The sequence below is a fragment of the Dipodomys spectabilis genome, unplaced genomic scaffold (genome assembly GCF_019054845.1).
Source record: "Dipodomys spectabilis isolate Male_0828 unplaced genomic scaffold, ASM1905484v1 ptg000365l, whole genome shotgun sequence".
Classification (NCBI taxonomy): domain Eukaryota; kingdom Metazoa; phylum Chordata; class Mammalia; order Rodentia; family Heteromyidae; genus Dipodomys; species Dipodomys spectabilis.
Genome location: NW_024871042.1, coordinates 14,942,920 through 14,956,793, shown reverse-complemented (window position 1 = coordinate 14,956,793; position 13,874 = coordinate 14,942,920). Strand labels below are relative to the sequence as shown.

Here is a 13,874-nt window from a genome sequence, read left to right as displayed (position 1 = left end):
TTTTCAAAAATTGGTCATTTTGATGTGTTCCTTAGTAGATTTTCAATTATCTTTTCTGTTTTAAAATGTTGTTAATCCTTTTTCTGAATGGCAGATTTCTCTTTCTCTCTCTCTCTCTGCTACAATTTTAATTAATTTTGAGCCACTGCTTTTTAACTTGTTTATGATAAATATTGAAACAGCCTAAATATTCAGTAATGAGAGATTAATGAAAATACATTTCAGAATCCAAAGTAAGATCTTCAAAATAACAGAAATGGCCTTGGTACCTGTGTAAGGACAGGAAAATGAACCAGATTAACACAACTGTAAAGCCTGGTCTACAATGAATGAGAAAAAAAAACTAAGCAAAGCAAAGCTCTATCCACAAGCTTCTTCCTTGACATCTGTTTTTCTTTTCCATAGAAGCAATGCTGCCTCACTACAGAACATCCAGATAGCCAGAAGAAACTTAGAAAAACTCTATTATCTACCTAATCAGGCACAGCTGTTTTAAATCCCTAGGTATGTATTTTTCAGTTCAGTTCCACATGTATAAGTGGATTATTACTTTTCAACAAAATGGGCTCTTACTGCACACACTATTTTACAATCTAATGTAATTTAAATAACTTAGCATTTGCATTTTGTCAAGTAAATTCCAAGTTCTAAATATTTAATGCACTCCAACATTTCACTATTACTACTGAGAGGGAGACAAACAAAAGTTGCCTGAAAACTAATGAAAAGACCAAAAATAAAATGGAAGAAAACGTAAATAGCTGTGTATAGAATCAATAAATGATTGAAAACATAAAAGTTTGAGGAGATGGGTAGGGTTGGGAAAGATGGGCGGGAATGCTGAAAAGGGAGACATTGATCAATATGCACTGTACTTACAACCTGACACATTGCACTGAAGCCCTTTTGTGCAACTACTTAAAGAAAATAAACAGTAAAACTGCACTCCATTGTATTTAATTACTTAGATCTAAGATGATTAGAAAATGAGAATATCAGTATTCATCAACTCATGCTACAGTTAACGAAGTTAATGTAAGAACTGAGGAGCTGACTATATATATAAGAAATTCAATAGTGCTGATTGCCAAGCAGTCAGAGGCCTAGTAGACCATGACTTCCCAATTGCTTCTTGAATTTAAGGGTTAGATTGAAGGATGCAACTGAGCCAAGAAGACTGGCCATGTCCAAAGGAAGTGGCATTCCAGTATAACAATGAGATAAGCAAAACACTACATTGAAAACGAACTTTACAACTTTGGCAGGGAGGAGCATAGGGGGTAGTTGTGGAGGGAGGAGGGCAGGGATGGTAGGGGGAAACAAAGGAAGAGGCAACTATGCTCAATAGGAAATGTACTCAATAGGAAATGTACCTTGCTCATGTAACTGTAACCCCTCTATACAGCATTCTTACAATGAAAAATGAACACCCCCCCCACCTTTTCCTCTTAGAGGAAAATAAAAGAAAAACAAAAAAAGAAAGCTCTGCTCACTGAAGTCTGAAGTGACAACTTCTCACCATTGATCACTGGCTCCAAAGGGCTTGCAGAAGAAGGAGAGAACATCTCCCTGCACCAACTACCTGGGGGCAGCCCTGGTGAAAGAGGACAATGCCAGGATGAAGCATGTGTGTGGATAATGGCCCCAAGGGCTTCACCAGAAAATAATGCCTGGCCATCTAGTCCTAATTGTTCCAAGAGAAAGCCAAAAATATTGAGAAGGTCTGCTATAAACTCCCCACCCTGGGACCTACCTTCATGCTATCATTCATGGATAAGCCCTTGTGTTCCCACCAGCTATTCTTTACAGAGAAGATAGAGGGTTTAGGAGCACTGCTGCTGCTTGCAAGATCAAAGCCTAGGACACTCAGAGCCTAATCAAGTAACATAAAGTAGATTGGGGAGGCTGGGTGCTGGTGGCTCATGCCTGTAAACCATCTGAGAATCACAGTTAAAAGCCAGCCCAGGTAGGAAAGTTCCTAAGACTCTTGTCTCCAATTTACTGGTAAAAAGCTGGAAGAAGAGCTGTGGCTCCAGTAGTAGAGAGTCAACCTTGAGTGAAAAAGCTAAAGGACAGAACCAAAGCCCTGAGTTCAAGCCCCAGTACCAGCATAAAAAAATGAATGAATGAATGATCGATGGAATGAATGAAAAACAAATAAATAAGGTAGGGGGTGGACAAAAACAGAGACAATGGAATTTGCATGGTAAAGTAGAAATTTAGTCACAAATGCAGCCTGCTAGCTGGGTGTTGGTAGCTCATGCCTGTAACTTTAGCTATTCAGAAGGCTGAGATCTAAGAGTAATGGATCAAAGCCAGCTGGGAAGGTAAATCTGAGAGACACTTATCTCCAATTAACCAACTAAAAGCTAGAAATAGAGGTGTGGCTCAAGTGGTAAAGTGCAAGCTTTGAATGAAAAGGCCAAGGAAGAGTACGAGGCCCTAAATTCAAATCTTTTTACTGGCACCAAAAATCAAACCAAACCACAAAAATGAAAACAAATGCATTGTCCTCTTCCTCTCCATGTGAGAATGGATCATTTTAATTCTATCAGCTGATACGGACAGCATTTACAGTGAATGAGCCTGAGCTCAGCATCTTTGTGGAGATTCTCACTGAATCCTCACTTGTACTCTGCAAGGCAGGTTCCGTCATTCACTAGTCACAGATAAGAAGCTGGCCTAGAGCCTGTGGCTATGCTTCACAAAAAGAAGTGATATTCAACAGTTGACCACCTTGATAACACTTCAAGTTCATGTTCCAAACAAGTAGGAGGCTCTTACAAATAAGGCATTAAGGACTATCTTAACATGTTTCCATTACAAGGGAGGAAAGTAACTTAAGGGCTCAGGAGAGAGCTCTAGGTAGTTGGGTCTGCAGCACAACAATGCATTCGTCAAGACAACAGCTTGGAAACTATATCTAACTATAACCACTGGTTTTGAGTTCCTCCTCTTTTCTTCACCTACTTTTAGTTTCTTTTAAATTAGTTATGCTAGTTTGTAACAAAGAGAAACTGGAAACTATTTAAATGTTCAAAAAGAGTTAGAAGGGTAAGGTCAGAAAGTGAGCTATGAAAATGACATAAGGACCCAATGATAAGTGGGACCACGGAAGTGACCTAGACTATTCAAAGTGTTTATTGCCATGTGTTTCTCCCTTAAAAGAGCAAGGCAAGTTCATTCCATATGACTCAGGAAAGATAAACAAGCAAAAGAATTTGAGCAGTCATTCATCATCCCATCTACTCAGAGACAGAAATTAATAGTGATCGATCTGCTATCTGTCCACCAAATCTTTGCAGAATATATAGCCATTTTCCAAAGACAACTCTTTCATGTGACATTTTATATCTTACCATATTTATTTAAGTTACTCAGTTCTTAGATATTTAGGTGTCTTGAATAATGACAGATTGCTTAATGTGTAAATAGTTACAATTTTTCACTATTCCAAACAGCTCTTATAAGGAAAAATGAGGATGTAAGTGCAAAATTTTAAATATATAAAATGCAAATGTGTAAAAGATTAAGTATTTCAGAAAGCACATACTATTAATTAAATCTCCTATTACTCTTTCACTCAGTCATACATCAATTCATATAACAAACATGTTATAAACATATATATACACACACACAAACATGACCTCTATACATACATACACATATTATATGTGTACACATGTGTATATTATATGAATGTCATTTTCTAACTGCTGAGGATATAGTAAATAAACAGAAGTCCTCACAGAATTTAGGCAAGAAATAAGAATACAAACAGTGACAAATATTTAGTAAAAAGCTGTGATGTTGGTAATAGTTAACCAAATTGTTTACACTGGAAAATTAGTGAGCAAAATTAGGAAAGTGTGTGTGTGTGTGTGTGTGTGTGTGTGTGTTTATATGTGTGCATGCTAGTACTGGGGCTTGAACTCATGGCCTATGTGCTGTCCCTTCCCTTTCTTACTCAAGGCTGATGCTCTACCATTTAAGCTATAGCTACTTGTGGTATTTTGGAGGTTAATCGCAGGTAAGAACCTCACAGACTTTCTGGTCCAAGCTGGCTCTGGATCATGATCCTCAGATGTCAGCCTCCTGAGTAGCTAGGGTTACAGGCATGAGCCCCCAGCACTCAGTTAAGAATAAAAACCTTGAAGTCATTTGTGGCAGCAACTTCATTGTGTCGTTGCCCCAATCACTTTTTGAAAATCAGCTTTCCATGAATCATCTGGAGTCTTAAATCATGCTTTGGTTTTAACATATAAATTAATTTCCCCTTAGTCTTTCCTCAGACTGAAATCCCAAGTAACAAAGAGCAGCAGCTTAAACTTTCTGCATCAATAGACACAAGGTTCACTTTATCACCCTGGGCTATCTTTCTGCAAAGTCTCATGTGTTAACACTTGGCACTTGCTTCCTTAGCCTCCATGTGCAATTTTCTAAGCAGAAGCAGTTTATTTGCCATCTTATCTGCCTGATTTCCCTGATCCTTACCATAATCCTAATTGGTGGATATTTCTGTCCCTACTTTATAGAGCAAGAAACTGAGACCCATGGGGTTAAATTGCATATCCAGAAATACACTCTCTAACCAAGCTGCGGGCCAGAATATTTTCTATTCCTCGTTCTCCTTTCTCCTTTACTATGGCTTCTCACAACAGAACAGCTATGAGCCCCATAGGCATACCTTCTTCCACCTATTCAGATCCAGGGGAAGAAGATAAGAGAATCTACCCTAATAGAGGGTAGCAAGCATGCCCCTGGGGCACTGTCCTGTCCCTCAAAGCCAGCTTTTTCTTGTTAGCAACCAGAAAGCCCTATTGCAGGGGAAGAATCTGTGCTTACTTATATGTCTTTATTTCACAGCTCACCACTACCATCCTCACCTTCCCACCCAAAATAAAGGAATGAAAGCAATGTGTTTATGTAGCATGATTATATAGTCAAATCTCAGGTCCTCTCTGAGGCTCAACTGTATTCAAATTTGAATATTGAGATTTTAATTGTATTATAACATACCCTAAATATAGAGTACATCTTGTATATAGTGTGCGAAAGCCGGATGCCAGTAGCTCACACCTGTAATCCTAGCTACCTCAGAAGGATGAGATCTGAGGATCACCCTTTACTTATCTTCTTAATTTTATTTTATTGTCACGGTGATGTACAGAGGGGTTACAGTTACATATGTAAGGCAGTGAGTACATTTCTTGTCAAACATTGTTACTCCTTCCCTCATTTTTCTCCCACTTTCCCTGCACCCCAGTCCCCTCCCCAAGTTGTGAAGTTCATTTCCAACGTACTGTCTTGTGAGTACTGCTGTTGCATTGGTTTGCTCTTTGTCCTTTGTCTCACCATTTTGTTGCTCCTCTTCCCTTCCCTAATTCAGATAAATGTATATACAATATCCAGGTCACCAAAATCAAATACAGTGACAACAGGGGATAAATCATAGGAAGAAAAAAGTGAATGAAAGAAAAAAGAAATAACTTCACATAGTATATTAAAAACAACAACAAAGAAAAACCTCTTGTGCCCATGTCTTGGAGTTCATTTTGCTTATATGGTCATGTATACATAGCTATTGAGCTATTATGTGAGGATCTCCCTTTAAGGCCAGCCTGGTCAGGAAAGTTTGTGGGATTCTTATCTCCAATTAATCATCAAAAAGCAGAAAGTGTATGGGGGGGGTGCTGGGAAGGTGGCTCAGGGCTAGAGTGCTTGCCTTGCATGCATGAAGCTCTGGGTTTCATTCCTCAGCACCACACAAGCAAAAGTGGCACTATGGCTCAAGTGGTAGAACGCTAGCCTTGATCTGAAGAGCTGAGGGACAGTGCCCAGGCCCAGAGTTCAGGACCCACGACTGACAAAAAAAAAAAAAAAGCAGAAAGTGGAGCTGTGATTCAAGTGGTAGAGCATCAGTCTTGATTCAAAAAAGCTAAGGAATAGTACGTAAGGCCCCAACTTCAAGTATGGGGGATGAAGGGGCATGTGAAAAATCTGTGTTCTGGCAGAAAACATTTCTATTCTACCCTATGAAAACTAAAATTTTACTTGTTTCAAAATTATTTCAACCAGAACTACAACCATGCAGGCAGAACTGTACAAATGATGGCACTATGATTTCAAACAATAGAGGAAAAGTGATTTATACCCAAAGGATCCTTGATTCTTCATACAAGTAAAGCACAATTGGATATAATTAATTTGCTTGAACATTTCTTGGCTGTGCCATGACAAGATCATGAGCTACATGGAAACCTAGAGTAGACTAAGAATTCCTTCTCATCAGTACGATTCTTTGCCAGCTTCTTCCATACAGTACAGGTCCACAATGGATGGCCAATAAGAGTTTAAGACAAGCATCTCAGTCAAAGTCCCTTTGCACCATCTCCTCTGAGGAGGTCTTGGAACTCTACTGAATGAAAGAACTGCCCTGTGCTTTACAAAGATACACAGCAAGCATATGACACAGTTAAGAGTAATTCAAACATGCTATCACCTTATCGCCTACTCAAGGATTTTCTGACAGACCACGTGGACTCCAGCATGCTGGTGTCCTCAGGAATTCCCATTCAAGGTTGAACCTGAAACTTCCTTCTTTGCTTACAGCAGCTATTGAAGTTACCACAGGCTACTACTACAGTGGGTGCTTACAATTTGGGGGAAGGGGAGTACTGAAGATTGACTCAGGACTTCACACCCTCACTTGGCTTTTTCACTCAAGACTGGCAGTCTACCAGTTGGGTCACAACTCCATTTTCAGTTTCTTTGCTGGTTAATTGCAAATAAGACTCTCGTGGCCTGGGAATGTGGCTTAGAGTTAGAGTGCTTGCCTAGCATGCATAAAGCCCTGGGTTCAATTCCTCATTACCACATACACAGAAAAAGCTAGAAGTGGCACAGTGGCTCAGTGTTAGAGTGCTAGCCTTGAGCAAAAGAGCCCAGGAAGAAGCTGGGACTTGTGGCTCAGTGGTAGAGTGTTTGCCTAACATACATGAAGCCCAGGTTTCAATTCCTCAGTACCACATAAACAGAAAAGGCTGGAAGTGTCACTGTGAGTCAAGTGGTAGAGTACTAGCCTTGAACAAAAAGAAGCTCAGAGACTGTGCCCCAGGACTGGCAAAAACAAAACAAAACAAAACACTAAATTGTTAGTTGGGCACAAGTTGCTCACAACTTGTAATCATATTTACTCAGGAGGCTGAGATGTGAAGCTCATGATTTGAAGCTAGCCCGGGCAAAAATGTACTTGTGAGACTCTTATCTTCAATTAACCACTCAAAAACCTGAAATGTCACTGTGGCTCAAAATGGTTGAGCACTAGCCTTGAGCAAAAGAGCTCAAGGAGAGTGCCCAGGCCCTGAATTCAAGCTCCATGACTGACCAAAAAAAAATAAAAGAAAATAAATAAAAGAAACAAAGGATCTCATGGGCCTGTTGGCTTTGAACTAAGGTCCTCGGATCTCAGCCTCCTGAGCCAAAGGAACCCAACAAGTGCTGATAATATACATGGCCTCAACATTCATTCTGAAACAGAAGTTTAACTTTTGAAGATCAAAATCAGAATAGTATTACCTGTGACACATTTTCTAATACCACACCCCACTCAAATAGTCCAGGCAGTATCCGCTGTTTAGAATTTAGAGGCATCTCTCCCACTTAGGAGGTGAAGGGTGTCAGTTTCTCTCTACCTCCTTTAAAAAGGCCACTTAGCCATTAGATATCAACTTAAGAGGGTCACAGCAGGACTCCTGGAACGTGTACTGCTTTGCTATAAGGTCACCAACCATGTCCCCATCCTGGAGATATGTGAAGGTGTAGGCATGACTCCCTGGTCTCTTCCTGCCCAGGTATCCTGATATCCGTCCCTACTTGTTCCCCAGGAACCACAGTACTAAAGAAATTCCTGAACGTTCATGTTGCATTGTATCACCAAGGCTTCCTATAATCTCTCACATCTGAGAGACGTCTACAGGAGATACATGAAGGTGAGTCATCTGTGCTTGCCCTTCTGTCTGGGCCTCTGCTGGGGACAATAGCTACCAGCATTGGTATTAACTCAACTGAGTTCATTACCAACCAGATTTGCTGACTTTCATTCAGCACACCTGGAATAATACCTCATTCTTCACACATGATTTAAGAACATTGATGCCTATTTTCAAATGTCTCACTCAGAGTTTTAAAGGCCGTGTAGCTTTAAACTATAAAGTCCACTGCTGGTGGCTCAGGCCTGTATTCTTAGCTGCTCAGGAGACTATCTGAGAATCAAGGTTTTAAACCATCAGAGCAAACAGTTATGTGAGACCTTTATCTCCAATTAACCAGCAAACACACACACACACACATATATGTGCATGCATGTGCACACACACACATTTACACAAACTCACAAGAAAAACTAAAGTTAAAAACAAACCAAACAATAGGGCCAAGGTGGTCAGATACACTTGTCTTTCCCATTTTTGCTTTAAATGAAGAAGATTGTCATACTCATCAAAGAATTTTAAAAAATCAACAATCTAATTTATTTATATTTCTCAATCAGTTGTCAAAAATCTTACCTTGCAGTATGGGGATCCTAGACACACAGGTAGTGAGTGGTTTGACAACAAGCAACATTGGTTTAAAATGATGATGTTCTTAGGTTATCTAGTAAAAACTACAATCATGTAACTTTTTTTTAACTTTATACTTATTGTTGTTGTTGTTTATTGAACCAGAGTTTTGCTATGTAGCCCAAGGGGATCTTGAATTCTTTTATCTGCTTGCTTTAACCTTGTGAGGGCTGGGATTCAAGGTGTGCTTACACTATGCCTGGCTGGCTACAGTGTAACTTTTCAAAGTTACATTGTTAAAAATGTTAATCATGGGCAATTATGTTAGAAACTCACATCAATGTAGTAAGAGGAAAGAATGAAATGTTTCTCTCTACATAATGATTCTACTCTTGCCAGATCTGAGGAAAATACCCAATTGCAGGACTGTCAGACCCACAGGGACCCCTTGTGTGGTTACCTGACTACCTGTGGAGCAGGTAGAGAATTTCACCTCCCAAGAGTTTCATTAAGGTGTGCGCAGTACAATCCAAAGGGTTTTGATTCAAAGAGGAGTTGGTTATTCCTAGGGGAGGGTTCCTCTTAAAAGGTCAACAAATAGCTAGTTAGCAAGAAAGCCTGAATGGCAACCAAACTTTTCAGAGAAGGGATACACGCCGAGAGAGGCGGAGGGAGAGACAAGAGATGAAGTCTATCCTGCAATCCTCAGCTAAGACCAAACGTGCATACATGTATAGATCTATTTTGACCTGAATGGGGTTCTCTGTGCTTTGTCTCATGTTCTAAGCAATCCAGACCCTCCTTTCCCCAGAAGAAGTTAGTAAGCCTGAAAGAAATAGAACTGAATGCCATCGTGATATAAAATCATTTTGGGTCGTCTGCCACAGCACGATGCCTTGGGAAGGTCGCAGGTATCCAGTCAGAAGAACAGGAGGGCAGCAGCCGCGGACCAAGGACCAAGGCAGCCTGTTTTAAAGCGTTACAGCGCCTGGGCGGCCAGGAGGCCTGGGCGATGCTGTGTTCTTGCCCCAAAGCAGAAGCAAAACTGTCGTTTTCAGCCAGGACGCCTCCAACCGCGCTCAGGCTCCCCGCCAGCGCGCCCATCAGACCAATTTCCAACTAAGTGAACTCCAATATCCAAGTAACCCAAACAAAAGTCTAAAAGAGGGTGCAAAACTTCACGAGAACGGGGTGGGAGGGGGGGCTTTCCACAAGCACCCGGGAAATTGGAACCTTGGAGAGGCCCCCCGGGGCGCCAAGGAGGCCTTTTACCTTCTAGCGAGCTGCGGCGGTCCGCGACACTGCTCATCCTGGCTCCGCTCTGGCTCCAGCTCCGGATCCTGCTGCCTGGCGATCTGGCTATCCCGGCGATTCCGGGCGATCCTGGCAATCTCGCCGAGGCGGCGCCTCCTCTGGGACGCGCAGGTGCACCTTCTGCTGCGGGGCGCTCGCCAAGCCCAGAGAGGAATGAGGACACAAGAGGATCCTTTCTCGCAGCCACGCCGGCTCCAGGGCGCGCTAGCCGCCGCCCCGTGGCTCTCTATTAATACTTGGAGCATAGCTAACTCTGGGCTTAACCCTGAACATGGTCCCTTGGCAAGGGTAGGGTCACATGCATTTCATCTCGGGGAGCTGAGAAGAGGGACCTCTACCAGCCCAGGCCAGGGAATAGAAGAGGCCTGGGGACTCTCCTAGGCCAGTTGCACGTGTGACACCCTCCCTTCGCTTTTCCCTTCCAGGCTGGCTCTCTAACCCTTGAGCTACAGCTCCACTTTTGGATGGTTCATTGGAGATAAGGGTCCCCTGAACTTTTCTGCTCTGGATTGGTTCCAACGGCATTCCCCAGACCTCAGCCTCCTGAGTACCCAGGATTTGTTGGTTTGTTTGCTTTTTTGTTTATTTTGGACAAAAACCACCTTGCAAGAGCTGACCTGGTGGGCAGAATCCTTAAGCTAAATACGAGGCTCCAGCCACCAGCTCAGACAGCCTATTTAGGGTATGTGCTGCAAAGGGAATCGCTCCCCTTCCCCCATTCATGCAGTTGCCTTGACGTGACATTTAAGAGTTGTATAAGTGAATCTCTTTCCTGATCAGGTTTCAGCGGCCTCTGCCTCTGTGAAGCAGGGGAGAGGGAGAGGGGTGAACATTTTGTTTCCAATTGATTCTGTGGCAAAAGTAGAGGGCAGATTTAAAAGGTCCAGCAGTTTGGGGGCCTTTGATTAAATTTTCCTTAACACTGTTTCTGCTTGCTCAAGCCCCTGAAATTTCAATTTTGCCATATTCCTCTGTAAATTTAGCCAGTGAGCATGACTAAATTATATCCATCCAGCAGATCTGATTCCCCAAAGCAAATTCTCTTAACAACTAGCTAGCAGGGGCTGTTGGTATGACAGGAACCATAAATTAATGCCATTTCAATAATGTTACATTTATGGCAACTAGATTGTAGAAATGCTGAAAAGAAAAAAAATTATTTGAAATTTGCTCTCCTTTGGCACAGAGTCTGGTATCATTTCTTCTAATAGTAAAGAACTTGGAGCTGGATACAGGTGTTCACACCTATAATCCTAGCTACTCAGGAGACTGAGGTCTGACAATCACAGTTCAAAGCCAACTTGCACAGACAAATCTGAAAGACTCTTATCTCCAGCAAAAAGCTATCACTGGAGGCATGGCCCAACTGGTAGACAGTTAGCTGGAGACAAAACAAACAATCAAATGAACAAAAAAGACTGAGCAGGAAAGGAAGGCCTTGAACTTAATTCAAAGTACAGGAACAATCTATCAGTCCAATTTAAAAAACATACTTCAAAGCCAGGTGCTGGTGGCTCACACCTGTAGTCCTAGCTATTCAGGAGGCTGAGAGCTGAGGATCATGGTTCAAAAGCTAGCCTGGGAAGAAAAGACCCTGAGACTCTTATCTCCAATTAGTCACCAGAAAACTGGAAGTATAGTTGTGGCTCAGAGTAGTAGAGTACTAGCTTTGAGCAAAGGAGCCCAGGGATAGTGTCCAGGACCCACAAAAGACAAAAACCAAAAAAAAAAAAGAGGGGGGGGAGAAAGGAAAAGAAAAAAAAAAACCCAAACTACAATTTATCTTAGCTAGGGGCTGGTTGTTCATACCTATAATCTTAGTTCATGCATATAAATCCTACTCAAGAGGCTGAGATCTGAGGACTGTGGTTCAAAACCAAGCTTCAGCAGGAATGTCTGTGAGACCCTTATCATCATTTAGCCACCCCAACAACAACAGTAGAACTGTGGCTCAAGTTTTAGTGCACCAGCCCTCTGAGAACAAGCTAAGCAAGAGAGCAAGGTTCTGAGTTCAAGCCCCAATATTGACACATATTTTTGAAATTATTAAGTGTTAAGGGGTTACAGTTCTATCTACATTTTTTCAAATAAATAATCAATCCTTTCTAGTATGCTTATAATCACAGTTATTATTAGAAATGTTAAAGTTAGTAAAGAGAAAGTTCTCTGAAGAGGAAATAAGAATGGCCCATAGACACATGAAGAAATGCTCAACTTCTCTAGCAATAGAAGAAATGCAAATCAAAACAACATTGAGATTACACCTCACCCCAGTTAGAATGGCTATAATCAAGAACTCTAATAACAACAGATGCTGGAGGGGATGTGGCCAGAAGGGAACCCTACTGCCTTGATGGTGGGAATGTAAACTTGTTCAACCACTTTGGAAAGACTCCACATAGAGCTCCCCTATGACCCAACAATCCCACTTTGGGCATTTATGCAAATGATCACAAACAAGGGTATACTAAAGCTACCAGCACAACTATATTTATCACAGCATTATTTATGATAGCTAAGATATGGAACCAACCCAGATGCCCTCAGTAGATGAATGGATCAAGAATATATATATATCTGTGTGTGTGTATACAATAGAATTCCATATATATAAACTCCATATATATATGGAATTCTATATATAAATTCTATATATATAAATTCCATATATATATGGAATTCTATATTATATTTATATATATATATATATATGGAATTCTATGCCTCCATCAGAAAGAATGACATCGCCCCATTTGTTAAGAAGTGGAAAGACTTGGAAAAAATTATATTAAGTGAAGTAAGCCAGATTCAAAGAAACATAGGTCTCATGGTTTCCCTTATCTGCAATAACTAGTATATGTCCAGGATAAGCAGAAGAGGTCAAAAGCTATGTACATATGACCATATAACCTGATGCTAAGTGAAATGAAACCCATGATAGGGCCACAAAAGGTTTTATCTTTGTTGCTGTTCTTCTTAATGTACTTATAATGTACTATGTGATTTTTTTTTTGTTTCTTTTATATGTTCTTTCCCCATGGTATAACCCGTTTTCACTGTATTTGATTCTGGTGCCCTACATCTTGTATATACATTTTTCTAATTTGGGGAGGGGAAGGGAAAAAACAAAATGCTTAAATAGGGATACAGGATGACCGATTGTAACCATGAGATGTACAAGACACTCTGTGGAAAATGAACTTTACAACTTGGGGGGAGGGAGAAAGTAGTTGAGGAGGTAGGGAGCCTGCTCATGGTAACTAGTGTCAACTCCTGTTGAATCTCAAATCTCCCAGTGTGAGACCATCCAGGACCTATTAGATCCTGAATGGACTGCAGAAATGTCCATTTACAAATCAGAACAAAGATTCCCCTCTTATTTTCCCACCAAGCAGAGACTATGACCTTCAAAATTCTTTACATTGGCAGCCAGAGATGGCCCTGTGTGCTTATCTCTTGGTGGCTCATCCCAACTATTATATTTATTCCTATAACAAAGCCATTATCGTAGATTTTATTTTGGGGGGCTTCAATGCCTACAGAGTTCCCATGTGCTGGTCATGAAGGTTTTGAAGAAAGGTCTTGCATGCAGAGACCTCTAATGTAGCTTGAAGAGATGGACTTAGGGCCAGCTACTGACCAAATGGGAAGTGGAGGAGCCACAGCTGAGAGCAGATCATTCTGTCTGGGGAATTAAATAGTGCTTCCAACTAGAAGTAGTCAACTAGAAAGACTTGCAAATTGCCACTAATGATAGTTGCTATAGTGTCCTGAGGTACACGCTCTGCCAATGACTTTACATACATATCTTCTTATAATCTTTAGAAGGACAGGAATTCATTTTCCACCAATTTGAATAAGGACAAATCAAGATTTATACTAAGTAATGTGCCCAAGAACAGGTAGTTGAAGATTTTCAGAACCACAATCAATGGTTATGAACCCTGTTCCTTATCTCAACTCTGAACTACAGTGGTTGACAGCACACTCCCTGAA

The 13,874-nt window shown here is 41.1% G+C and overlaps 1 protein-coding gene across 1 annotated transcript in view; it reads right to left on the bottom strand.

Annotated features, from left to right (window-relative positions):
* The window catches only part of Gadl1 (glutamate decarboxylase like 1), a 222,900-nt gene extending 213,021 nt beyond the window's left edge, over positions 1–9,879 (bottom strand). The window contains exon 1 of the mRNA XM_042666508.1: positions 9,837–9,879. Coding sequence (XP_042522442.1) covers positions 9,837–9,873 — 37 coding nt within the window. The 5' untranslated portion in view covers positions 9,874–9,879. The remainder of the gene's footprint in view (positions 1–9,836) is intronic.
* Between the last annotated feature and the right edge of the window lie 3,995 nt (positions 9,880–13,874).